We start from the raw sequence: 27,928 nt of genomic DNA, 5'->3' as shown, positions 1-27,928 counted from the left end.
TTACATAATAGTAGGATACATGGATGGATACATACTTTACATAATAGATGGATACATACATATGCACATACAATATACAATATGCATAATAGATACATACATAATATGTATATACAATATACATAATACACCTAATATATAGTTGTCTATTGTTACTCATACATACACAAACACATGACATATGACAATGTTAAACAATAGGTATTCTACAATATTGTATGCTACACTGGAGCTACCGGAGCCACTGGGGGTGTGTATGACGGGGGATTGAGGAGAGGCCATGATGAGGTTTGTGTGTTGAGGTGGGGTCGCTGGTTTCTGATTTCGATTGATTCGGCTATTTTGAGGTTTGGTACATCTTTACAAACTTTTTCGATCGACACGCTAAACGACTCGGGCCCTACTATGCTGGTTGGGTGTGTCCTAGCTACATGATCTCCGAGTGGAGTGTCCTTAGTTTGGTTTTTTGCGTCCCTCAAATGCTCGTGAAACCGCTCCCGGATGCGTCTTTTAGTTTCTCCTATGTAAATACTAGTTTTGTCTTGGCACATGTTACACACGATTTTGTACACAACGTTTTTGGTGTGGCAGCGACCAGGCAGCCCCGCCTCACAAGTGTGACATTTCCTTGTACCTGCCGGGCAGGGAGGACTTTGCATGGCTGACCTGGTGAGGTGTTGCGCTAGTGTTTTTCCACTGGTCCAAGCGACCCGCGCATTCAAACCCGAGCCCCTGAAGACTCCATCCACCCGTCGTGCTAGGGTTTCGTCGATGTATGGGAGTGTGATATATGTAGGTTCGTTTTTTGTTCTGTTTTTGCTCTGTTTCTGCCGTTTTGCTCACTACTAAATAGAACCCGATGCTTAGTTCTCTGAATGAGTTTGTTCGGGTACCCGTTATGCCGGAACAGCGTTTCGATCTTAGCCATACCCCGCTTTTGTGCCACCTTGTCAGATCCCAGACGTTTAGCGCGTAGAAGCTGTGAATACAGGACGGATCGCTTACACTGGAAGCGGGGTATGGCTAAGATCGAAACGCTGTTCCGGCATAACGGGTACCCGAACAAACTCATTCAGAGAACTAAGCATCGGGTTCTATTTAGTAGTGAGCAAAACGGCAGAAACAGAGCAAAAAACAGAACAAAAAACGAACCTACATATATCACACTCCCATACATCGACGAAACCCTAGCACGACGGGTGGATGGAGTCTTCAGGGGCTCGGGTTTGAATGCGCGGGTCGCTTGGACCAGTGGAAAAACACTAGCGCAACACCTCACCAGGTCAGCCATGCAAAGTCCTCCCTGCCCGGCAGGTACAAGGAAATGTCACACTTGTGAGGCGGGGCTGCCTGGTCGCTGCCACACCAAAAACGTTGTGTACAAAATCGTGTGTAACATGTGCCAAGACAAAACTAGTATTTACATAGGAGAAACTAAAAGACGCATCCGGGAGCGGTTTCACGAGCATTTGAGGGACGCAAAAAACCAAACTAAGGACACTCCACTCGGAGATCATGTAGCTAGGACACACCCAACCAGCATAGTAGGGCCCGAGTCGTTTAGCGTGTCGATCGAAAAAGTTTGTAAAGATGTACCAAACCTCAAAATAGCCGAATCAATCGAAATCAGAAACCAGCGACCCCACCTCAACACACAAACCTCATCATGGCCTCTCCTCAATCCCCCGTCATACACACCCCCAGTGGCTCCGGTAGCTCCAGTGTAGCATACAATATTGTAGAATACCTATTGTTTAACATTGTCATATGTCATGTGTTTGTGTATGTATGAGTAACAATAGACAACTATATATTAGGTGTATTATGTATATTGTATATACATATTATGTATGTATCTATTATGCATATTGTATATTGTATGTGCATATGTATGTATCCATCTATTATGTAAAGTATGTATCCATCCATGTATCCTACTATTATGTAAAGTATGTATATTGTAAACGTATATGTATTTTTGGCATTATGTATATTTGAAAGCATTACCATGTATAATGTGCAAATGTTGACACGCACTTGAATGATTGTACGTACTGATCGACCTTATCCAACGAGAACCATATCAAAAGATGCACGTTTTGTATTCCGTTTGAATCGGCTTTGTTTCGCTGCTTAATTGCTATTCTTATTCTGATGACGGTGCAATATCGAAATATATCAATTTAGTTTTAATTATATCAATTTGCAACATATAACATGAGCATAAGGTTATTCACTCTATTTACATTATTAATCATGCTCAGAAATACCATAGCTTACCTCCAAGAAATTCAATCTTTATCTAACCATCCGCTTTATCGTCAAATTGTCCAGATGATGCGTATGTAATGACTGAATAAGTAAAACAATACATCGAGATTAAAAAAGATAACAAGGCCCAAGAAAATTGGTGTGCTGGTGGTGAGTACAATCGCACTTTCTTTACCAATCATTCTCAATGAAATATTTTCCTGTTAATTCCTTTGTTTCATCTCCTAGCTTCTATCTTTTTGTGTGATGCATTCATATATGTAGCTGTGAGTGATGTTCTTCACCTTCTTTCGTTTGAATAATATGGCAGCGTCCTCATTTTCAACACATGTATTGTTCATGCCACATAGCTGAGCACGGATGAAATCGAAGATGATGTCATACATTGCAGGGTCTGGCAGCGAACATTGCAGAACCGGGACGAACTGGCCTGTCTGTTCACTTGCCCGAACAGAATCATGAACAGATGATGATAGTAAAGCTGCGTACAAACAACAGCGGCGTGCTAACGCTGTCAAAATCAGCGCTAGCAGCGTGCTCGGAACAGCCAACACTCATAATGCCTCAGTAAGGTAGGTACTAACAAGCAACAGCAATCGCCCACAGCTGTGCCGAAAGCTGACTTCAGACGGGACACAACGGACGAAACTCAGACGAAAGACGAGGGACGGCAGACGATCGGGACGAGCTCACTGCTCGGGACTGCTGTCCTTGATGGCCTGGATCAGCTCAGCGGAGCCGTACTGGCATGCGTGGAAGGTCTCGGCGCACACCTCCACAGATCCGGCGCGGCTTCCCAGGTCGGCAGCCGCGTCATACGCCAGCTTCGGCGAGTCGGGACGGCCCGAGCTGGGTACGTTCGAGCTGCAGAGAGAGAAAATAATCGTCAGCGGGCGCTTCTGGTTGTTTGCCAGACTGGAGGGCAGGTTTAGTATGTAAGCAGCAGAAGAGGCGTGGTGGAATTTATTGCTTTCTTTTATGTTTGTTTTGTGGCGCTGGCACCGTTAAGAGCTCCTGCACACACCATGACTGCCTCGACTGCAAAAGGCGGTAGAGGAAACTGGGCGCACTATTCGTTTTGCATGGGTACAGTTATATCTCGACTCTTGAGAATGCAACGATGCATATTGCATACAAATGCCGACTGTGAGGCAGCCATTGAACTCTCTATGCCGCGCCACAGTGGCAGCAGGAATATGATTCAGGCACATGGCCATGACTCGACGGTAGTTGAAAGATCGCCAGAAGGGCCGTTTATGACAGGGAACTAATGGGAAACCAGCCGTTCTGTCATAAGCTGGGTGGGCGTACTACATCTTACATTGACAATGTTCGTGGTGCATTCCGTATGAGCAAAGCATGCCAGAACTTATACACCAGATGAAATATTTATGATACAGGGGCATAACAGCTCCACTATTTGAGTGAAACATGATAATCTCATAGCTAAAATGAGAAGCCCCTACATTCCAGGCAAACATAGTAGAAATATCGGGCTGAAACGCTCTGTTGTAGCTCATTGGTTTATCGTCGTTCGGGCACCTAACTACTAAACCACCCCTCCAAAGGCACCCAGTAACTGAACCAGAGAACACGCTCGACCCTATATCTCACCCGAACAGCGCCAGGATCATGTTCTCCTCCTCGCCGAGCTGGGCAGGGTCCATGGTGCGCAGCTCACAGACCAGGCGCAGGCCGCAGCCGTCCTCGTCTCCGAGCTGCACGGCGGCGAAGTAGGCGTCCATCTGCAGACCCTCCCTGCTCGTCTCGTCCAGCTCCTGCACGGCCGTCAGGTCGCGGCCGTACCGGTGTCGGCCGTAGCCGCCACGGCGACCGTACCGGCGACCGTAGCCGCCGTAGCCGCCACGGCGACGGCCGTAGCCACCACGGAAACCGCGGCTGAGGGGAAAAAGTAAGAGGATGAAGCGATTACCTCTTGGCTACCTGTCCAGACTGTGATCAACAATGCAACAAACAACACCAGCTACCGGAATTAGTTACTAAGATGTGCTTAAAACGCTAGCCACTCCTCCCACAGCAATTGGCATTCTTTTTATTCGAACGCAGAGTTGAATTGCTTAGAGTGAACATTATAGAAGCAGACAACTTCACTTCAGCAGTTCCTACAAATAACGCTCATTTCCTTATTTTCAATAGAAATATCTCCCCATCAAGCACATAACTCGTCCATATTTTCCACGGACACCAACGTACCTCGCCCTGCCAAGAGCGTAGCCGATGGCACCCGCCTTGAGCGCGATCAGACCGAAGAGGGCCTCCACCTGGATGACCTGGGTCAACACCAGCAGTGCAGCCAACACGTACAGGAACTTCATCGTGAGGCTCTGCGAACTGGAGCCGAACGTGGTTAGTAATTAGTATACTATCGGATGTGGCTGGAACAAAACCTTCCACCTGGTCCTGAATGGCCGCCAACCTTTTGAAGAAGTATACTTTCAGAGGGAAATTATCTGAAGATTCTAATGCACAAACATGTGTATAATATATTGCATACGAAGCAGAAAATATAAGCGGTGAAACAATCGAGGGGTTTAATGGAATGTTCCATGACATGTAACGGCAAACGTGGCCAGAGCTTGACGAAAGACAACCAGAAGCAAATCGTCAGTAATAAATATGTCAAATGAAGACAGTGGACGGGTAGGTCCGTCGTGGACTGCAGCTGACCCCGAGCTTACCTGCGGAGTGGACTATCTGATCAGTAATGCCCGAGCGAGGCTAGCTGCAGACTGCTGCTGGGAGTCGCTCCGCAGCTTATATAGGAGACGGCCGCTGGGCATCGGGCTGCCGGCGGTTTGAGAGGAGGCACGCCTAGCCGTGAGGTCACCGGCCGGCGTCGCACAGGTGCCGGCGGCCGCAGACGAATCGAGAAGCGACCGAGGAGGCCGCCCCGCCCCGCCGCGCCGCGCGGCGCGGTGGACGCGGGGGAGGCAGCCGTCGCTGCACGGAAGGCGGCAGTAACTCGGCGACTATGGGCAGCTCGGCAGACGGAAGGCGGGGGTCATTGTTATCATAGAAACGTGTCGGAGCTTGCACTGCATGGTCATTCTACAACTGCTAAACTGCGTTTCTTACGAAGACTGTTTATCACCCTTACTTTCTTTTGGCAAGAAAAAACAGAATTGTCGAAAATATCATTAGTAAAAGCATTGCACCAAGGGAAGCATATGCCGTAGCTGTTTTCACAACGGTTTAAAAAGGAAACACAAATATTGTACTGACCAATTTCATGTTAATATCAATTGATCCTTGGTATCGGGCTGCACATGGTAAATGTGTTTTCATCATGGCCTTGTTGTCATCGCTGTAGCTTGCCTCTGGCAAAAGATATCGCCAAAAAACGACCAGTGGCTTTTCATGACGTCGACCTTACTCTAATCGGAAAAAAAAATCATTGTAATGTGTGCCGAAATCCTGAAGAGCATGTAAAGAATAGCTCCCCTCGAGTTGAACAAATAATGCCTAGACCTGACAAAAGTTCAAGCAATAAATATACCTCGATAGCTCATCCTAAGGCCCAGCAGCTAATTTTGATGCCATAGAGCCTAAGGCCGATGGTGGTTGTAAAATGCATATGGATTCTCTAACACGATCGCCGTTTATCGTACCGAGTTTTCGAGCACGTGAAAATGCATTGGTGATTTGGGTGTCAGTGTTCTTCTCTGATGCTCGAAAAAAATTACACCTTGGCTCCCAGAAGTCTATTTGGAACCCCTCGCACTTTACAGGGGGTCGAACGGACTCCCCTGGGGTTTCCGCAAATCGCGGTTACTCGCGCAAAAAAGGGCCGATCGTCAACCGAATATGGACTTAACCCTCACCCGTATAGGGGGGGGGGGGTCGAACGGACCCCCCTCGGTTTTTCGCAAATAACTCGCGTAAAAAGCGGCCGATCGCGACGAAACTTTCAGTACCCTCGAGTTAATCAATTTTACACCTACCCTGAAATTTTCGTGACCCTGACCCTAATGACCTTTGACGAGTAACCTACTTTTCGAGACCATGTTTGGCCGGAATCGCGATTCGGCGTATGTCGGCTCGCATTAGCGGCGCGTTTGCAGTCTTTTCGTGGTTTTAAGCGTTCAAACATGGGATATGATGTTGCTCCCATGCATTAGGGTGGGTGTCAAGGTCACCGGAAGGTCAGGTCAGGTCATTGACCTTTGATGACCTCGGTTCACTTTTTCGAGTTTTACAGGCCACGATAGGCGTTATCACAAGTGTATTCGCGGCCATTGGGGCGACGTAAGAAAAGAAGAAAACAACTGGCCCCAAGAACTTTAAATTATCAGTTAGCATGCACCTTTCCCTTGATGTGTAGAGAATTTACCATTATTTGTTACAGAAAATTGCATTTAAAATCTTCCATTTATGTTTTTTTCATCGTTTGCACAATATGTTCTTTTACTAAGCTAGAAACACTAATTAGAAATAGTTCCCGCATCATCAAGAACAATAGGGAAGGCTTGAAGTGAATAAAATAATTTAAACGGTTTTGTAATCTATGTGAAGGCACTTCTAAAATTGCCTGTAGAAATATTGAAGGCAAAAGTTCAACTTTTTCACACGACGGATGTCTATAAACCTATTTAACATGTGACAACTCAGCCGGTATTTTGTCGCCTACAGCCCAGCTTACCCTAGTGACCGATAGAGGCGCTGCTATCGATGTCCGCCCGTGCCGCCTAACGAGTTTTTGGAGCTGAATTCGAATTTAGCAACCATATGAACATTTACGAAGTAGTTTTGGTGCCTTTGTAACATGTTACGAAGCTATCAGAGGCGGTTGCCGCCTACTACGAATACCCTTACTGGTTGACCTGACCTGACCTGACCCGACCTGGCCTAAATGCATGAAGACATCATCTGTGTTCAAAACTAATATAACATTCGTGATCAGCGCCCCGAAAAAAACCCATAGCAGCCACGCTTTACGACTTTCTAACAGGTCCCGATTTTCCCGACTTTTGGGTCATTGACCTGATCTGGAAGGTCAACCGATGAGCTAGGACCTTAAAATAGGATATCATCGGCTTCCTCTCTTCACGGGCAACACGCTCGTTTTTTCCGCGAAGCTCTAGCTCAATCAGGGGTGAAACGGCAAGGGGGGGTCCAACGGACCCCCCCCCCCCTTATACGTTCGCGGCTGGAAAAACACCAATACGGGCGAGGGTTAACCCATTAACGCCCAGCGGTACCAAAAGGTACCAACGCACATTTTGGCTTGCTGCGATGAGACCATACGTTTTTTCGCCACATAGATTCTGTCATTGGATAATCGTCTCCTTTCCGGATATGCTGTTGGGTAAAAATAACGTGATGCTAAGAAGAACTTCGTGTGAGGTGCAGAAAAGCGAGGAGTGTTTCGAGGCGCCACAGTCACTGGCTGACGTCGGGAGAAGGAAACGTTTGTATTTGCTTGTCTGTGAATATTTTTCTAGCCAAAGTGTGTTTACATTAAAGATTATGAACTTGTAGCTGCAGTTAAGCAGAAAATCCGATGTTTCGTCATGAATCCTGGCGTCCCTAGGGACAGAATTATTGTTGGTACCTTTTGGTACCACTGGGCGTTAAGCTAAGCGTTTTTTCGCAATTTCATGCGTGTGCGGTCTGTGCAGACGCGTAACAATGTTCAACGGAGTGATGCGGACAAACTGCCATTTGGGGGCGCCATCCCTCAAGGGGACGCTATCGCCTAAAGAAATTGGGTGCGTAAGAGGAGCGCCTGTGAGGCCATAGGGGCCCCTATATGCAAAAGAGAGGCGCATATTAAGTTCATAGGGGCGATTCAATGCAAACGAGGATGTCCATAGGAGCGACTTTAGATGCCCATAGGAGCACGTGCATGCGAACGAGGGGCACCCGTGAAGCCTTTAGGAGTGCCTTTGAGGTCCATGAGGCCCATGGTATATGTAGGGGCACCAACATGCAAAAGGGGCGCCGCCATGCAAAAGGGGCGCCGCCATGCAAAAGGGGCGCCCATAAAGGTCAAAGTCGAACTTCCATACGAAAGCTTGGCCACTGCATCCCAAAGATGAACGCCTCTGAGGCATACAGAAAGAGGTGCGCCTGTGAAGCCCATAGGGGCACCTCAATGGGAACGAGGGGCGCCTGCTAGGTCTAAAGAGGTGCCCCTCTTTCGCCCACATGCGAAAGAGGGGGCACCTAGGAAACCCATGGGGGCGTCTCTATGCGAAAAGGGGCGCCTGTGTAGGCTGAGAGTCGTTCGCGTAACGTTTCTCAGGGACGGTGTGCAGTTTACGACAAATAGAATCTAAAGAGAGATCGAAGAGGGGAGTGCCTTCGTCGCCCTCGCCGCTTGAAACTGATGCATTCATTGCTGCTTGGTCATTTACCGCTGACGTGACGCAGTGATGTTGGATAGGATGTTTGCCCACTGGCGGATCCAGGGGGGGCCACGGGGGCCATGGCCCCCCCCAAAGGCCTAAAGTGGCCTGTTTGGCCCCCCCCAAAACGCCAGAAAAATTGCTAAGAAAATATACCTTGATGGAGGTTTTTAGCCACTTGGTGAAGTAAAGCTTTCCACAGCATAATATGGAAGCAATATACATAGTAGCAGTGAGGGTCAGTCAAAAGTTGCGCGAGCGGAGTCGACCTTAAAAAAAGGCTGTTGTTGGCACGTGTTTATGGCGCGGCAGCTGGTAGTTGGCGGTGTTTCGCGTGGTGTGGCATCACTGGCGGATCTGGGGGGGAGGGGGGGGGGGCACGGGAGCCTGAGGTGCCCCTGACAGGCCCGTGGTGCCCTTGCTAGGCCTGTGGTGCCCCTGGACGCTGGCAGGCCTGTGGTACAGTCCACAGCAGAAGTAATGTGGGGTTTAACCCTAGAACGCCTGGGGGGGGTTGTATCAACCCCCCCCCCCTGAGGTTTTTTCGAAGTGCACGCTAAACGGCTTGTCGTAGCGGGCTGAAATTTTCAATACCCTCTGGGGCAACCTTTGCGCATCTTTTGCCGAAAAAATTGATCGGGTCATGTCAGGTCACGGAGTTATGACGTCATAAGAGGTACAGCCTCCGGCCGACAGTTACCAAACGTGTGCGCCGAATCCCTAGGTTTTCTGCCGGTGCTACCCACATTGTTTGATGGATCATGATGAAACTTCCCATGCATGTTGGGGCAAGCATTGGCTATCGTGTGGTGCAAGAAAATTGACCGGGTCAGGTCAGGTCACGGAGCTATGACGTCACAAGAGGAACAGCGTCCGGTACTATTTTTGAAAAGCGCCCGAACCACTATTTTGCTAATTCTTGTCACCTCAATGGGAATATGCAGCAATATTAGCTTCTATAGGGAGCAAATGGACCTCCCAAATCCAAAAATACAATCAGATTTCAAAAATTTAAATTTTGATTTTTCGAATTTCTGCCGCCGACTGTGACCTTGCCGACTTCCGGCGCTCCCAACGCGCCATTTTTAGAGCTAGGGAAACGAAATACATACCAAACGATACAGAATTGATCAAGGAACACGATAGTGAAGGTTTCAAGTCGATATCTCCCACCGTTTTGCCGCAATCGCCGCGGAAAGTTGAAAAAGTGTGATTTTTTCGGAAAATTTGACCTTTGACCGGTCATAAGTAGGTCAAATGTTGACCTAGGACCAAAAAATATACCACCAATCGCGAGATCTCGTTGAGAGCAATCCGTTGGTTTTTTCCGCTAAGCTCTACGACCTTCCGTTTCGAAACGCCAGGGGGGGGTCGTAACAACCCCCCCCCCCCCCCCTGGTCGTTCGTGTTATGAGAAATGGCCTGGTCGTGCGAGGGTTAAGCAGCCTAGGAACGATTAGCCAGACTACAATGAAACTTTGAATGTAGCTTATATGTATCGTCACCCTTGCAGCTGCAACTTTAGCTATTGACATCTTCTTTTCAATCACTTCGCATTAAACAATCGCCAGTCAAAGCCAACCGTTGAGTTTGGTAAAACCCTACATTACTTTAGCGGTGGGCTGTACCTCTGGCGGGCCTAGGGTGCCCCTGCTAGGCTGCTGATGCCCCTGGGACCTGACAGGACTGTGGTGCCCCTGACAAGCCTAAAGTGCCCCCAACAGGCCCGTGATGCCCCCGACAGGCCCAAGGTGCCCCTGCGTGATGCCGTGATGCCTGCGAGGCCGGTGGTGCCCCCTGCGAGGCCGGTGGGGCCCCTGACAGGCCCATGGTGCCCCTGCTAGACCGGTGGTGCCCCTGGCAGGCCTGTGGTGCCCCTGCTAGGCCGCTGGTGCCCCTGGGCCCTGACAGGACTGTGGTGCCCCTGACAGGCCCAAGGTGCCCCTGCAAGGCCGGTGGTGCCCCTGTAAGGCCTGTGGTACCCCTGCTAGGCCTCTGGTGTCCCTGACAGGCCCATGGTGCCCCTGCGAGGCCGGCGGCGCCCCTGGCAGGTCTCTGGTGTCCCTGACAGACCTGGGGTGCCCCTGACAAGCCTGTGGGGCCCCTCACAGGCCCGTGGTGCCCTTGCTAGGCCTGTGGTGCCCCTGGCGGGCTGGTGGTGCCCATACTAGGCCGGTGGTGCCCCTGACAGGCCTGTGGTGCCCCCGGGCACCAAGGGGGTCATGACCCATGTGGCCCCCCTTGGATCTGCCACGGATGCATAATATATTGATTTGTAAAGGCGTTATGGCTTATGCAATATGCAATTGCAGGCACTTGGTATCCCTCACTTATCCCTCATTGGGGCTCTGGCGGGCTCCTGAGGGCCCACGTCTATCTCCGGGAGCCCATATAGACAGGCTCCTTTGGGTCCTTTCAGTACACTATAGCATAAGAGGTCTCCATGCGAGTCCTATACATACATCTGAGGGCGTACCCTGATGTCTGAGGTACCCAACTGCAGCTCCAATGGTCTCTTCTTACACTGGCGGATCCAGGGAGGGGGCATTTAGGGCCATGCCCCCTTCCCAGAGGCCTAAAGTGGCCCGTTTTCCCCCTCCCCCAAACGATAATGAAACATAGTTCAATCAGGGCGTGGCCCAGGAGCCGAGTTAGACAGGGCTGTTTTACCACCTCCGGCCCGCAAAGGGACCCAAGCACTGACTCGAAGCGGGTTAAAGAGACCCTCCCACCTTCAAAAAAGTTAATGAATTGGCATGAAAGTGATGTCGCTAGGTTCAGAAAGGGCGAAAACGAATATCTACCAAATTTTATCGAAAAATATTCACCGGTTTTCAAGAGATTAGACTTTTATTTTTGTTTACTTTTTGGGATATCTGCTGCTGTTCCTAGCGACTTTATTTGAAAGTGCGGCATTTGTTGCGCGCAAAGCAGCCTATACCACCGCATGCTACCAAACGTTTTAGTAAAATATTAAAAATCATTAGATCTCCGCTGACGTCACACATTCAGAGGGGTATCCAAAAGCATTAGCCCCTCTGAATCAAAATGCTGCAATTTTGAAATTCAATATTTCCGATTTAAGGCATTTCTCGATGCTGTGAGTGCGTGCCGAAACCGGTAATTGTGAGCCAGGGACCCCATTTTGGCTATCTCAGCTCAAATCTAATGTTAAGGTGGGAGGGTCCCTTTAACTAGTCGATAAAAACAATGGTAAGTGTTTACAAAGTAATATAAAGGCATGGGTCGGGTGGACTACCATTTATATATTTTTCTTTTTAGTTAAAAAAAATTCATAGTGTCAGGGCTGTGACGAAAAATAAGTGGCCTAAATCCGATGAGAAAACAGGATTTGGGGGTACCCTAGGTTTGGCTCCTGCATGAGTTGGCCCCCCCCAAAACGCAAGCCTGGATCCGCCAGTGTGTTTGCCCTATAATCGCTGGTATTATTGCGGGTTCCCCTGCGGAGCAGACATGTGGTCAAGGCCCCAAATGAATACCTATTGCTTGGGGGGAGGGGAAGGGGCACGGTTTTGAGATCGTCGTGTTGTTTAGGAAGGCTGTTGCTGTTATTCAGGAAGATGTGGGTAACGACGTCACATCCCAGTGCAGTTTGTGTGGTAGCATACGGAGGAAATATTGATGCGGATCGTAGTGACAGATGAGTTCCTGCAGACCTGCTGCTTGGTACGTGCACCTGATAATGCTGCATACGCCGCGACTGATGCGGACACTGGATAAGAGTAGGCTCCGCCATGAAGGCGTATGCATTGTACTGACGTGGCTGTCACTAGAGTCATCTGTGGCAAGTGGCGCGTAGCGCTCTGCCCGGAGACGTACATGGAGAAGTATAACGGCTAGAGCCTAGAAACATGACGTGTTGACTGCTACAACGTGTGCCTCTGCGCAAGCAGCACTGTACTATCCGGCTGAAGTCCATTTTGGAGATCTGTCTCGTTGGTTGCTGGATTAGATTTGGTAGGTATAGCGCGTGTCTTGCAGTGCACGAACTGTAACTACAGGCTGTGCTGGATCTTGAACAATGGGCTTCATGTTTATTTTCATAATTTTGATAGAAAATTTAACACAGAATGTAGGGTGGTTGCTGGTAATGGCTTTAAGAAAACCGTTAGTTTTGTCATTTGTATAAAGATATTTGTGCATCTTAGGAAAATAAACAACCCTACAAGCCTTGAAACCTGGGCTGCAGAATCTGAGCATGGTGTGTCAAAAGTGGAAATAGCCGCCCGGCTTTAGTTCGCCAGCCTTGTCAATAGATGGCAGTACCACAATATGGGTAGCGGATCGTGCAATCAACGTCAAATTTTCGTTGTCTGCTAAGAATTGAATGGCGGATCTTTTCATGCAAGAATCAAGTAAATCGGTCCACAACTTTTCTAGCAACAGAGATATGAAGTCAAACACCCTGCCAGAGCGGCGGCGCGGCGGCCGGCGGCAGCCGTTACGCGCCGCCTGGGAGACTGGCGGCGCTGAACGGTTCCGAATTGGCACTGCACTAAAACCTGTTAACTGCTTGGAATAGTTATTATAGCAAAATTTTCCTTCAAGTGAGGAATACCCAAGGGCAGGAAGTATGTATGCTTGTGTCCGTTCTATGTAAGCCAAGAAATTGCATTAGCAGATGCTCGCTAATATTAGATCCAGCCAAGTCCAAACGCGTTCCAGGTGATGTGCTTCTGATGGGTCAACAATATTTATCGTTCGAGGGCGGATACAGTTTTAACAATACAAAAAATATTTTTGCACAGCTCTATTCCTTGAATAATTCTCTTCAACGCCTCATTCCTAGTTAAGCGAATTAGCCCACCCTGGTTGAATAAATAAGGCGATTTCGCCACAAGGTCGGGGAAAACCGACCGAAAACGGCCGCGCTCAACGTTAATTTGGGCATGCAGACTCTTAAAAAATCGCATTGGGCGGGTAGGGTTTTCCAGGTATTGGCTCCAAAACACCGTATTCGGCTCCCGAATACGTCCAAGTGACCCGCCTCGTTCCTAGTTAAGCTCTAATTAGATCAAGTGACTCATAGGGAGCGAAAAAGCGACAAAAAGCATCAATTTCCCTATGGCGGCGGGCTGCCGGGTTGCCAGACGGCGCACCGGCTATTTCCACTTTTGACACACCATGGTCGGGAGTCGGTCGGAGTCGATATCTCTAACTGAAGTCGGAGTCAGAGTCGGAGTCGATTGTGGAAGCCGGAGCTGGAGTTCGAGTCGCCAAAAATCCCGCGACTCCGCAGACATGTCAGGACTGCGGAGATGGAGTATGAGTTAGAGTCGGTCGGAGTCGACAATGATGCCTGGAGTCTGAGTCTGAGTCGGAGTTGAAATGTTAAAGTCTGAATTAGAGTCAGAGTCAGTCACTGAAAATTCATCGACTCCGCAGCCTTGCTTGAAACAGTACAGTTCTTCACTAGACTGACCCACCACCAGGTGAATAATAGCATTGACGTTTATGGCAATTAGGCAAAACATGCAGTAATGACGTCATAACCAGACAACTTGAAAAACATAAGCGGCGAGCGTTTGCCATAATATTGCCGATCAGTATGTCGTCTTATATTCTGATTTTCACGAATGAGCTGCAAAGTCTTCTTGGCAAAAATATCTTGTATGCTGCTAAAATGCATGTTTTTGCGAAAAAATGATGTCATTAACGCCCAGTGGTACCAAAAGGTACCACTTCAAAAAAGGATATTTCTAGATTTCGCACATTTACCAAACTCACATGGTACCCTTAGGGGACCATTACCTCTAAATCGGCAAATGGGCATTCGTGTGCGTTCGCTGGGGAATTACGGGCGTTAATGGGTTAAAATTGGGCAACATCGGCTTCCTCTCGTCACGGGCAGCACATTCGTTATTCCGTGAAGCTCTAGCTCACTCAGGGGCAGAACGAACCTCCCCTCCCCAAACTTAAGGCGCTGTAAAAAGGCAAATATGGGCGAGGGTTAGGTCTTTGATCAGGTCAGATCGGGTCAGATCTGGACCTAAGAATGCCATATTGTATACTTATCAGTAATCAGTCAATGCATATCGGCAAGACAAATATATCGAAGTTTTTTTTTGCGACGTAATATACCTACTTTTCATTGAGCAAGTTAACGACAAAATAGTTTGATGACCACCGCAGACCTCATCTGAGCCTTTAAAGGCTGAAACAGACTCTTTCTGCATTCAGAAAATCGCATGCGAGAGTCTATTCAAATACATTATAATTCTGCCCGTATCAATCGCATGCGCGAGGTGCGTGCGATTGATGCGAGCGTGCTTCCATGTATTTGAATATGCTCTCGCATGCGATTTCCTGACTGCGAAAAGATCTGTTTCAGGCTTAAATCCTCGCGGGCCGGGGGGGCGTTTTTCGCCCCCCCCCCCCTGGCGAATATTTGTCCCGAACGCTTAGGGATAGGAAAGCGAAACTTTCATTACCTTTACTCCCATCATTTTGACATCTTCTGAAGTAAAAAATTTGGACCTAGCCCCCTTGATCACGTCACAGGGTTGGTTTTTCTAGACCCCTGCACGGTAAACCTCGGCGTCACAGACGCGAACTTCAAATAGCTGCTAAAAATAGAGTTTTAGAGGTAAAAACAAATTACGAGTACGGTTGTGTAGCGTATCACCTAGAAAAAAAGAAAAAAATATTTTTGGTGACCTGAGCTCAGAGGTCAGGTCAACGACCCCGAAATGTGGGCTATCAGTAGCGTGGACTTCAGAACGTCGCGATGGGCGCCTCTCGTCATAAGCTCTGTCAAAACGGTGCACAATCCTCCATATAAGGCCTGTACTAGAGTGTCAGATACATGCAGGGGTTAGTCAAACATAGGTCAGGGTCAAGATCAGGTCAGTCAGGTAAGCACATATCCCCGAATATCAAAACTAGTATTCGCAGTCTATGACACATGTTTTATGAGCAATTTTGGGCGTAGAGCACGATGGTGACATTCATTTTGTCATATATGTACGTGTTTGGTTCAAAAAGTTCAATTTAAGAAATGCATGTAGCATCGTGAAGTAGTCACGAGAAATTGCCAAGATTCAGTTCAAGATTTTTGAAAATGTGGAACAATAATCAAAAGCAAAGGTAGCCATTTGATTGTGCATAGTATTGGCAGTCTAATGGCGTTTACCGCAGGTCTTTATGTCTATTCTGTGATTTTATATGATTTTTTAAACATACGAGTAAGCCGTTTTTCTTCGAAAACTCAGAAATCATAACGTCACTAAAACCTTGATATTTCAAAAATTTCCCGACCGATTTTTTTTTAACTTTGTCACAACAAACTTCAACCGATTCCCTACAGGTACCCAAAATTTGGCGCGCCGCAGACGCGCCAAATTTTGCTATAGCGCAGCGAAAAAAGTGGGCGCGTTTAACGCCCCCCCCCCTACCCAGCAACTCGCGGGTTCAGGTCAGGTCAGTTACATGGCCTCACCATTCTAAGCCAATAGATAAAATACGGTAGCTGTTGTTCTAGCGCCGGCCCATTGATCTAAGGCTACCGTAGCACCACATGAAATCGTGATTTAATATGTACACTCCTTGGAAGGAAATCGTTTACACTATCAAAAATAAACATAGTTAATCGTTTCTCATTTTATTGATCTCCAAATTTCCCCGACAACTGTAACCAAGCTGCTAAAAATGCGATGTGTGTGTGCGTTTTTAACAAATTAGCACAGCCAGGAATATAGCAGTGCGGTGCCCCCAGTGCTCTCTTTAGCTTTACCTTAATTAGTGAAGCACCAACAAAGTGATGGAATTGAACAAAAGCACTGTGATATTGACATATTTTTTAGAAAAAAAACGATCGATTTAGAGTCCCAAAAGTTTAAATATCGAAAATCGTTTTTTTATAAACCTGCGCTAATCTGGCGTTTGGCCACACTATGGGTGCGCGGTTTTACGTTTACTTCTTACGTGCAGGCCGCAGGGTGAAGTGTTGATCGAACTATAGGCAGAGCATCTTCTCTAGATCATTTTGGCATAAGTTATTCATTGATGGCAATCTAACTATGCGAAAGAATGTGTGCGCAGCCATGCACGAAGGCTACAGAACAGGGGATTTATCCAAATGCAGCAGGTGCATATATTTTATAACCGGAGAGGCTTGTCATGAAAACACACAAGACTACATTACTTTTAATCCCTGCCCCTACAGCTACAGTACCATTTGCTCCTGGAAATAAATGAACCATCCTATGCATCCTGTGACCTTCGCGTGTCTGATGCGTCTCATTAACATACTGCGATGCGGTCTGCCCTCTATTCGACCTGCCGTCTTCCCCTGCAGAGACCCCGGCCGGGCCGGCTCTCCTCTGGTCAAAAACATCACCACAGCGCGTGCCTGTGGGACATCCCATCCTGCAGACTCCCACAGGCCATCCCGCCGCTAATGTTGCGGGTCCAAGGTGGGGAATCCCCGTCCTTTTTCGGCCGTCGCCCGGCGCGCGGGGCGCGGTGCGCGGCGCGCGGGTGGTGACTGATGCACTGCCGACCACGCGGTCATCGGACTCCTTGGGGCGCCTCGCTGGTCGTCCCGTCACGCCTCACAGCCTCCTATGGATTGCAGTGGGGAGCGGTGGCCTTGAATGTGGGATGGCCACCATGGCGGAACGGGAGGGGTGGGGGGTTGATGGTCAGGTCGTTTCCTTTTGCAGGGGGGATGTCTGGTGAACTGAGGGATGGCTATTGGTTACATAACTGCAGATGCAGATACCGTGCGAGAGATGACAGAAGCGGCCCTGCTGCGTCCTCGGTCTGAGCATTTTCTCTTTCAGTTTCAGTTTTTGTGTGTGTAAAAAATGAATGTTTTATCGATAATTCATTTCAAGTGATGTATTTCACCTTTCACCTAACGCTCTCAAGGAGAAGACAAATTTGCCGTCGAGACACTGCAAAAAATAATTGTAAAGAACACCCATGCATGTCTCAATATCAGTCGTACCAGATACTCCTTCGAAATAGTTTGGTCTGCTATGTTCAATCGAATTCCTTTATAGGAAGCGTAAACGGCTCGGTCTGTAACAATTCGTTACAGTTTATCATTACAGTTCAGTCTGTTATGCTCAATCGAATTCCTTAGGGAGCTGCATAAGCAGTTCGGTCTGCTACAGTTCGTTACAGTTTCTCATTACAGTTAGGTCTTTTGTGTTCAATCAAATTCCTTAGGGAGCGTAATCGGTAAAAGAGTGGCGCGCAAGTGAGCGGTGAGTTTGGTGGTCAGTCACGCAACCTTTTTATGTTCATTCCAAAGCTCAACCCTGCTTGTCGGAAACGGGAGCGTATCTTGTAATAGAAACTGCGATAGGCTGCACGAACGCATTAATGATGAAAATTAGCGTGATGCGCGTCGTTTAAACATCACCAAAATTAAACTAGACGAGTGTGTAACATCATTGCACATTGAAGAATCTTTTACAAGAATAGTCAACCACGGGGTAGAAGGAATGAGGCTACCCAACAAAACAGACCGCATGTCAATCGACCCAGCGGTTGCAGAGTTATACGTAAGCCTCTCAAAAGCGTTCCAAGCCGGGCCGGGCCGGGCCGGGCCGGGCCGGGTCGGGCCGCTCGCTGGCTCGCTCGTAATAAGCCCGTGCGAGAAAAAAAAAATGCACGTGAGTGCAAGCTGCAAAACACGACTAATCTCAAATTTGTTTGTTTAAACGTCAGTTTGATCATTGTGTGCTTGGGGACCTATGTTATATGTTGGCTCATTTTCACTTACGTCTAGCTTTATACCTGTAGGTAAGTAGTATTTTCAAAGGCGTGACTTCATCTTTGTGGCTATGTAACTTCGGTACCAACCAGTTATAATAGATAAGGCTAAAGGAAAGGCCCAAACAGCTTGGGCGTCTACTTACACACTCTGCTCGTCATTCATTTGATTATTTTTATCCTACCTTTCCAATCTATACCTATCATATTCGTTGTAGTTGATCAATGACAAAGTTTGCTGCTGAGACGTCAAAATCTCGGACTTGCTGCAATATATTTGTATCTCAATTAGAGGTATGTCCTATGTAGGTATAGTCGACTACAGAATGATGTTACACTTTTCACAGGCAATTATTTGCCTGGAGTGGTAGGCTGTGCAACATCACACGGGCTGAGTTCACAAATTATATCTTTGTCTCAACGCTCACAATCAACACGCTTAATTGCGTGATAAACGGCACAATTTAGCGCTCCGGTCAACTGATAGCTTCTGAGGAGTGGAACATCATTCTGTAGTCGACTATACAATGTACGGCTCTCGCGAGATTAAGCGGTAGGTTTTGCACTTTTAATTTTCCGGTTATATCTCAGAAACTAATCGATCTACGATGAAGCCATTTTAAACGACCATGGCCAGCTTGTGAACCAACAAGTCGATCGCATCTTCAACACTTAAAAGCTTAACCCTCGCCCCGACTGGGGGGGGGCAATGTGCCCCCCCTTGTGGCTTTTCCTGAATAGCAGGAAAACAGCGCCGCGCAGCGCCGCCAAATTTTCAGTACCTTTCCCTTCATCAATTTGACACCTTTACACAAAATTTCAAGTCCTAGGTCACCTTAGGTCAGGAGTTATTGAGGTCAAACTGAGGTCATGTTCGAGCAAAAATGAGCAAAAAACATGAAATCTTGAAACGCTCACAAAAGCTACAGTTACCAAGCAATTTCAAAGTTCTTTATATGGTCATATAGACAAAAGAAGGCGCTACAAAACTGCTATCTCGGATTTTCAAAATTTTGGAATTTTGATCCCCAAAATTTTTTTTGGGGATCAAAAAATTACCAAAAAAGTTAATCTTTTGGAAAAAAAAAAAACGCCAAAAATCACATTTTTTCCGAATTTCGACAACACCGGAATATATGTGATGGCTTCGCGTTCTTCTATCTACATACCAAATTTTAGATCGATACCTCCTTTTTTGGCCAAATTATAGCGAAAAAAACTGTTCAAAATTGATGACGTCAATTTCTTTTAACTCAATTTTAACAATTCTAGACCACGTAGCACAAAACAAAGACCACCACTAAACTCCCCGTGACGAGCTGCATCGAATGGATACCCAATACCCATTTTATGCAAAAATATTAACCCTCGCCCTGGCAGGGCATTTTTCATAACACCGCCTGGCAGGGGGTCGATGCGACCCCCCCCCCCTCGCGATTGGCTCCTATGACACCTAGAAACATCAAATTTGGTAGGTAGGAGGACCCCTTGGAGTTCTCGCCCCTGTGCAAATTTGGTTGCTCTAGGTCAATATTTAGGGGGGTTTGTGGGGGTAAAAATTTCGCTAAAAACAGGTCAAAAGTTTTTCGCTTATTACTTTTGATCTAATTAAGATAGAGAAAAAAACACCAGTGAACTCAGCACGTCAAGGCGCGTCGAATGATGTACTTTTTGCTTGCTTAAGTGTGCTTAAAGTTTTTCTTAATTTAAGTGAACTTTAATTAATTAATTAAGTTAAAATTAACCAAATTGCATCATATTGCATATCATTCGATTCGGCTGATCACCAGGAACACAATGACACCATTTTAAAGCTCTAGCTTCATTATGTGCCAAGTTATTCGCAAAAATGTCATTTGACCTTAGTTGACCTCATTTGACCTAACCCATGGATAAGTACACCAAACAAAGAAGCAACAAGTGACCTGCTGTTAAGTACTGTGGTTTCAAAGCACAAAAGTGATAGAACGAAGCGGATATCTCCAGTATTTTCCGAATTTAGTATTTTCCCATAGGCTTAACATTACGACGTAATGACCTCTATCTGACCTCAGGTCAGTGACATCAAAAAAACCCGAACTATATGTTATACATCTCTGTAAACTTAGCACATCCTGAAAGTTTGAAGGAAGTCAGTCCAAAACTGTGAGTTGGACAGGTGCAAAAAGAAAATTGAAATTTGATTATGACCTTGTACCGGTTTTTCTAACCTGCTGACCTGACCCAAGGTCGCGTAGACCTGAAATTTTTAGGTCATATGTAAAAAGGTTGCCCCCATAGGCTGTGCCAAATTTGGTGGCGCTGCGCGCCACCGCTTTTACGCTATTTTCGAAAAAAAAACCTTAGGGCCCCCCTGCCAGGGCGAGGGTTAACTTTGAAATTTGACCTTATTTGACCTGACCTTGACCTGACCTTGACCTGATCTTCACCAGAACATAATCTAAACTGACCCCAAAGACTGCCTGACCCACATAATCGCATTTGACATATAAAATGGACCATAAAACATGCATCACATGATATTTTCATATTGTGACCCTCAGTGACCTGACGTCTGTGACCTGACCTGGTATCAGTGACCTCAACTAGCAAAATATGTGTTTGACGTACATTTCCCCATCGATGATTTTCAATGAAATGCATTTTACTCGATTTTACAACGCATTTCTTGAAATGCTTTTAAACGGTGAAAATTCAACATTTGACCTGACCTGACCTGAGTACGAATTTGTCTTATCATGCCGTGCGGTATCATGCGTGCGCTCATGGTCATGGGCGATCTTTGGTAGATACATGCATGCCACCCAATCATATACCTAGCCCTTGCTGATTCGCATTTCCTGGTCCCAGGTCGCATTCCAAATTTCATCACAATAGGCTACTCGTGAGACATGATGTGGAGAAGGACAATCGTGAGCGTACGTGCGTGCGGGAATGCGTCCAGCCCGGCTTAAAGGTAGTGTGCCAGCTTTCGTGGACCGTATGGAGTTAATGGCCCAGATCAAGATAAGGAGAACCGGATTTTTAGAACTTATCCATACCTTCAAAACTCATGGAAACGTCTTAAATTCTTCAAATTTTGAGTACCCCAGTGCGAAATTCGCCCCGACGGGTTGTCGGTCGTACCCCAACCACATTTCACACCACTATGAACAATAAATGCACACACTGAAATCGCTATTACCGATATGCTCATCCAATCAAGTTTCGATAAACCCGTTCATCATCATCTCCTGCGGTTTCGAACACGCCTGTTAGGTGGTGCGGTAGACCGCGCCCAAAGCCAGGGCCCCGGTAACGTGAGGTAGCCGAGTCGGGGCAGCGTGCGCTGACCCAAGCCGGGGCCGCGCGTCCTCCCGGTGTCATGTGATAGCCCGGGGCTGCCCGCGGCAGGGCTGCGGAGTCGATGGATTTTCGGCGACTCCGACTCCGACTCCGACTCCGGCTTTCAAAAACCAGCTCCGACTCCGACTCCGACTCCGGGCAGAATTGTCGACTCCGACCGACTCCAACTCCCGACTCCGACTCCGCAGACCTAGCAGGGCTGCGGAGTCGACAGATTTTCGGTGACTCCGACTCCGACTCCGGCTCGGGTTTCTAAAATCGACTCCGACTTCGACTCCGACCCCGGTCACAACTGTCGACTCCGACCGACTCCGACTCCGACTCCGACTCCGACTCCGCAGCCCTGGCCCGCGGGGATGCGGTAGACCGCGCCCAAAGCTGCGGCCCCGGCTTGGGTCAGCGCACGCTGCCCCGACTCGGCTACCTCACGTTACCGGGGCCCTGGCTTTGGGCGCGGCTTCTGCTCATATATCGGGGTTACATGAGCACAGTAAATACGTATTTAGCCGCTAATTCGAATTAGGAACGCATTACCGACTCATGTAGCCACCTGCTAGTACGAATTGGCGATCCGATCCGCGGTTACATGAGCAAAGCAAATACGTATCACTGTTACAGGCAAAGTAAAAACCCGGGCATTTTGCAAAATGCCTAGGCAGTTTGCAAACTGCCTGACCCGCCAGTCATTTTGCAAAATGCCTAGGCAGTTTGCAAACTGCCTGACCCACCAGGCATTTTGCAAACTGCCTAGGCATTTTACAAAATGCCTGACCCGCCAGGCATTTTGCAAAATGCCTGAGTTTCCATATATTCCACCGTTTTTGTTGACTTCAGGCGTTGACCATATACGTTCCACTGAGCCTGAGCCCAAATACAGGGGTGTCACGAATACAGGTTGTCACGAAACTGTTGCGGGATATTGTACTTGTGTCCCGAAATTGATTGCTCGTAGTTGCGTCAGTGTTCTCCAGCACCTCGCTGACAAGTTATCAGCGGCCACGTGGTCTGTCCCTGCGGCACATGGTGAAGCTCAAAGAGGCCTCTGTAGCCCATCATACCCCAAACGAGAATCACCAGTGGATGCTTCACTGTCTCGACGGTGCAGCGCCTCTGAGCTGCTGTTGGCCCAGAACTGGTTGTCGGGATGGTTAGTAACTTAAAAAAGCTCTAATATCGCCTCATGACTGAAAAAGTCTGAATCTCTAGTCCTGAATGGTCCAGATTTGGTGAGTCTTGGCGAAATCCTGCTGCATCACTTTTGGATGACGGTATAAATTCAGGGTTGCAGCCTGAGGTTTAGCGGCCTCAGCTTTATGGTAAGGTCTTCAGATACCGGGGAATGGCCGATTTAGATGTCGAGCGCCTTGGTCCAGATGCCCTGGTGCCGAACCCGTTAAAATTACGCCCATTCAGCACTTAGGAGGGACATGGGAGGGACAACATAACAGACCGTGCCAACCGGGCATCAATTTCGTGATATCTGTAAACTACGTCTTGCGTCAATTCCGTCGAGATGGAACTACCGCTGAATGGACTTGAGCCACCGTCTCCGCAAGGCCGTATATAGGCGTCTCCGTACCTTTCGTATATACGGATTTGACAGTTGTACCCGTGTGTATAAAAGCTGCGATGTCCAGTATTCTGCTCTGGTGGGCTACTGTTCTGGCAGAGGCGATTGATTATGTAAACGTGTAACGATCGAATTTTCGTAATTTGATAGAGATCAATATCCACCCACAGTATTTTCAAAAAGCCACCAAGGGCTCTTAGAAACAGCGCAGTTATTGTACCGAGCGCATGTTTACCAACGAAAACACGCGCGGTGCTCGGCACCCGACGGCCGCTGGGGCTCAGTAACCTGAACTCGGCGGCGCTACCCGGAGAACGCAGTGTCTTCTCACTTGGTGCGCATTGACAGCGATTTACTTTTGTAAGCGCCAGTTACAAATGATGCTTACCTATACATCACCGCTAGTGCGAGTTTGATGTCAGGCATTTTGCAAAATGCCTGGGAAAATATTTCAGGCAGTTTGCAAAATGCCTGGTGGGTCAGGCAGTTTGCAAACTGCCCAGGCATTTTGCAAAATACCTGGCCGGTCAGGCATTTTGCAAATTGCCTAGGCATTTTGCAAAATGCCCGAGTTTTCACTTTGCCTGTAACATCACGATCGGATTCACCGCTAATGCGAATCAGGAGCGTACTACCGACTCATGTATCCACCTGCTAATACGAATCGGCGGTCCAAACAAAATCCGCTGAGAAAGAGGCTTAGAAGCGAATAGCACCAAGATACGTATTACAGGAGCTATTTCTTTCCAAAAAGAAACATTAAAATGCAAAATAATAGGTATTTTTTTCATTTGCTTCTTTTGAAATAATTATTAAAAAAAATATGTCGGTATTTTGTCAATAAATATAGTGAAAACCAAAAAGAAAATATCAAAGTACTTTCAGTTGAAACATTTTTCTGACAGCACTACAGACGAATCAAGAGAGGCAAGTGCTCAATGAGTCAAAGCAAGACAACTTTATGTTTAACTTTTTTTGTTAAGTTAATTGAGAATGTTTTGAGCAGATTAAATGCAAAAAAGACATAAGATATTAAGTTTTTAATTCAGTCACCTCTATTGCTACGGAAGTGCGCCACATTTGTATGCTATTTCGTTTGTAATGCGCATCGGGCCGAGAGCCAAACTAGATCCGTTTGACGTCACTGATACGAATTTGCTTATGTAGTCGATGCACCGAATGCGTTCTTGGGGAGCTGATGCGAATTAGCGTAGTGCGTATTTGGGAACGGATCGCTCATGTAACCACCAGGCCTGAGGCACACGATTCGGGCCGTATTTCACAAGAACTATTCTTTGCTGACTGGAAGCGTCAAAATGCAAAATACTAAGCATTTTTTTATTGGCTGCCTCGTAGAAAATAGCAAAAAAATGTTGGTATTTTGGTTTAGTCTTTGCATGTGAAATAAAATGAATGAAATATTTTGATAGATAATTTTTTTCTGACCACCCTGCTGTCGCTGCATGGCAAATCAGTGCCCACTGACTTAAAACAAGAAAACTTTGTTTTCATTTTTTGATTTCATGTTAATTTTAAATGTTTTTGAGCCTATCAAATGATAAAAGTATTTAAAATTTAGTTCAGTCGTCCCGGTAAATGCCGCAACTGCGCCATGACTGTACGCTAATCCTATTCCGTTTGTGATGCGAATTACCGGCCGTCGAGGAGGCAGCCCGGGTGAGCCAAACAAGATCCGTTTGACGTAGATAAAACGAATTAGTCTCATGTAACCGGTGCCGTAGATACGTTTGTGGGGAGCTGATGCGCATTAGCGTGGTGCGTATTTGGAACGGATCGCTCATGTAACCCCGGTAATACTTTGTGGTGCGGTGGGGGTGCGTCGGGCCGCGCGCTCTGACTTCGGCCAAGAAAAATGCGTCAGCTGATCATTGTCATTTCTGCCACTTGCGTGTGGTGAAATGGGGTCATAACTTAACCCGGCAGTTACTGGGGTATTTCGCCACCCACCGTTTTGCTGGGGGGGGGGCGTTAAACGCCCCCAGCCGATAACTCGAGAACCAATAGGCGCAGCGAAACGCACGAGGCGGCAAACGAAAGGGCGCGACGAGACGCTTCAGATAAGTACTTTAAAGTTGAATTTTGAGGTCACAGGTCGGGTCAAGGTCAGGTCAAACACCTGAAATCGGGCTTTCAGTAGCATGGACTTCAGGACTTCGCAATGGGCGCCTCTCACCATAAACTCTGTCAAAACGGTGCACAATCCATCTTATAAGGCCTACAAGAGTGTCAGCTCCATATAGGGGTCAGTCAAGCATAGGTCAGGGTCAAGGTCAGGTCAACCGGGTAGGCACATATCCCCGAAAATCAAAACTGATATTCGCAGCCTGTGACACATGTTTTATAGGTAATTTGGGGCGTAGAACACGATGGTGACATTCATTTTATTATATGTGTACGTGTTTGGCTCAAAAAGTTCAATTTAAGAAATTCATGCATCATGGTCGTGAAGAAGTCACGAAAAATTGCCAAGATTCAGTTCAAGATTTTGGAAAATGTGGAACGATAATCAATAATCGAAGATAGCCATTTGATCCATCATGGTATTGGCAGCTTAATGGCGTTTACGGCATGTCTGTATGTCTATTCTGTGATTTTATATGATTTTTTGAACATATGCCGTTTTTGGTCGAAAACTCAGAAATCATGACGTCACTAAAACCTCGATATCTCAAAAATTTTCCGACCGATTTTTTTGAAACTTTGTCACAATGAATTTCAATCAATTCCCTACAGGTACCCAAAATTTGGCGCGCCTGCGGCGCGCCGTTTTTATGCTATGGCCCGGCGAAAAAAGTGGGGGCGTTTAACGCCCCCCCAGCAACTCGCGGGTTAAGAGATGGCTTTTTCATATCAATTATTTTACAAAAAATCATATTTCAAACCATAAATAATGTTCGACAGCCAAATAAAAGAAACAATACCAATACAGGCTTACAGTTTAAGGCTCGACATTGTGTTGTCTACGATGAGACAGCTGATAACTCATTCCCGTACGTCGTAACTCTATAATGACCTTTGCTTATTGTCACATGTGCGCCGCATTCGCGATTGTTGCCGACGCCTGTTTGCAAGGGAAGAAAAAGAGATAAGGGAAGAAAAAGTATATGATAACACAGCAGCCTCTGTATGCCTGTACAGGGCAAGATCGAACACATTACAAATAAAAAGCAGACAATTCCAATCAATCAACCAATCAAACAGCCTATGCGATCTCTGCAGACGAGAATCAGAAGATTTGGAACATTTTTTCTTAAGATGCGAAGCGCTCAATGATGTGAGATCTGTAATTGAGCCGTTGCAACGACCACATGTGGAAGATAGCACCGAAATATTGGCAAACCTTTTATTTAGTAATGATGAAAAGCAAATGGAGAAAAATAAACATAGTGTTTACAAGATGTGGGAAGCAAGAAGAAAAAGGATGAGGCAGTGAAGTGTCAGCAAATCAGTGCAACTATGAAAATTTAAAACTATGAAAATGATGACAAAGAATGAAAAGAAAAAGATTACGAAAACAATATTTTCAATTAAAGCCAACTAAATGGAAATAACATGAAAAAAAAAAACGAGAAAAACATCACTGAAAATGTCATATAGGTACTTGATACCTACTTTGTAGTATGTGTTCGTGTTCGTGTTGGTCGTGTCATGTAAAACTGTTGTGTTTGTGGGGGCCGTTGCAAAGGCATTACCCAAATAAACGTCATGTCATGTCATGCACGTCAGCCCACTACAGTTGTTATACATATAGAAAAACCGATAAACTTTTAGGCGAAAAAGGCACTATTCCAGGCCCATTTTTGATTTTTTTGCGATATTAGGTAAAAACAGAAGCTTCTTATCCTAGGAAAAATAAAATGGGAAATCTTCCAAAGGTGGCACACTACCTTTAAGACGATGAATATTGAATCTTAGCAGGTCCGTTTGTAGCATGATAAACAAACTCAATCAACTTAGATAATGAATGGCCCAGTTCGAAAGTTAGATAAAAGCATCTCCTCTAGGAAGCGCATAATGATAGTGCCTATATGATGGTGACGCGCATCGTTATGCTACGACGTCTGTCAAGACAGCCTCAGATTCAGATTCACTTTCAGAATCACATTCGGCCCCCCTTAGATTTTCATAAAAACTGGTCCATGGGTACAGTTTTGGACGCTGATTCCAATGGTGAAGTCTGTTTTTCGCCACATATTATACTTTGGCCCCTAGAGGCATTCAAAGTTTTTTTTGGGCGAAGGGGGACCCCCTTAGATTTTCATAAAAACTGGTCCATGTGTACAGTTTTGGACGCTGATTCCAACGGTGAGGTCTGTTTTTCGCCACATATTATACTTTGGCCCCTAGAGGCATTCAAAGTTTTTTGGGGGAAGGGGGACCCCTTAGATTTTCATAAAAACTGGTCCATGGGTACAGTTTTGGACGGGACGGTACAGTTTTGGGGATCAGCGTCCAAAACTGTACCCATGGACCAGTTTTTATTAAAATCTAAGGGGGTCCCCCTTCCCACAAAAAACTTTGAATGCCTCTAGGGGCCAAAGTATAATATGTGGCGAAAAACAGACTTCACCGTTGGAATCAGCGTCCAAAACTGTACACATGGACCAGT

General features: G+C 46.7%; 1 protein-coding gene and 1 long non-coding RNA gene across 4 annotated transcripts; one reads left to right on the top strand and one right to left on the bottom strand.

Moving 5' to 3' along the window:
- The first annotated feature begins 1,986 nt into the window (after positions 1-1,986).
- Positions 1,987-3,250, top strand: LOC122371009. Its single transcript, XR_006254653.1, has 2 exons — positions 1,987-2,421; positions 2,663-3,250. It is a non-coding gene; the product is annotated as an uncharacterized LOC122371009 (long non-coding RNA).
- On the bottom strand, positions 2,587-27,390 carry LOC122371008. 3 transcript variants are annotated; one of them, XM_043347041.1, is made up of 5 exons: positions 27,207-27,390; positions 4,971-5,261; positions 4,486-4,623; positions 3,886-4,170; positions 2,587-3,135 (listed from the first exon to the last, which is right to left on the bottom strand). In XM_043347041.1, exons 3-5 carry the CDS (start codon positions 4,605-4,607, stop codon positions 2,961-2,963), a joined length of 582 nt encoding a protein of 193 aa, XP_043202976.1. In that variant the 5' UTR covers positions 4,608-4,623; positions 4,971-5,261; positions 27,207-27,390; the 3' UTR covers positions 2,587-2,960. The 3 variants fall into 3 exon arrangements, with proteins under 3 accessions (XP_043202976.1, XP_043202977.1, XP_043202978.1); XM_043347042.1 differs by having other exon boundaries at positions 4,971-5,271; positions 27,207-27,341; XM_043347043.1 differs by lacking the exon at positions 27,207-27,390 and having other exon boundaries at positions 3,886-4,105; positions 4,145-4,170; positions 4,971-5,131.
- Between the last annotated feature and the right edge of the window lie 538 nt (positions 27,391-27,928).

Source organism: Amphibalanus amphitrite, unplaced genomic scaffold, assembly GCF_019059575.1.
Source record: "Amphibalanus amphitrite isolate SeventyFive unplaced genomic scaffold, NRLGWU_Aamphi_draft 001194F_arrow, whole genome shotgun sequence".
NCBI classification, from domain to species: domain Eukaryota; kingdom Metazoa; phylum Arthropoda; class Thecostraca; order Balanomorpha; family Balanidae; genus Amphibalanus; species Amphibalanus amphitrite.
Note: the sequence above shows the minus strand (reverse complement) of the source record. Positions and strands in the feature narration are given on the sequence as shown.

Excerpts from the sequence above, each read along its gene's own strand:
- LOC122371008 (XM_043347041.1), bottom strand. The coding sequence starts at position 4,607 with ATGAAGTTCCTGTACGTGTTGGCTGCACTGCTGGTGTTGACCCAGGTC. Across the intron at positions 4,171-4,485 it reads TACGCTCTTGGCAGGGCGAG|CCGCGGTTTCCGTGGTGGCT; the intron begins GTACGTTGGTGT and ends TTTTCCCCTCAG. Across the intron at positions 3,136-3,885 it reads ATGATCCTGGCGCTGTTCGG|CTCGAACGTACCCAGCTCGG; the intron begins GTGAGATATAGG and ends CTCTCTCTGCAG.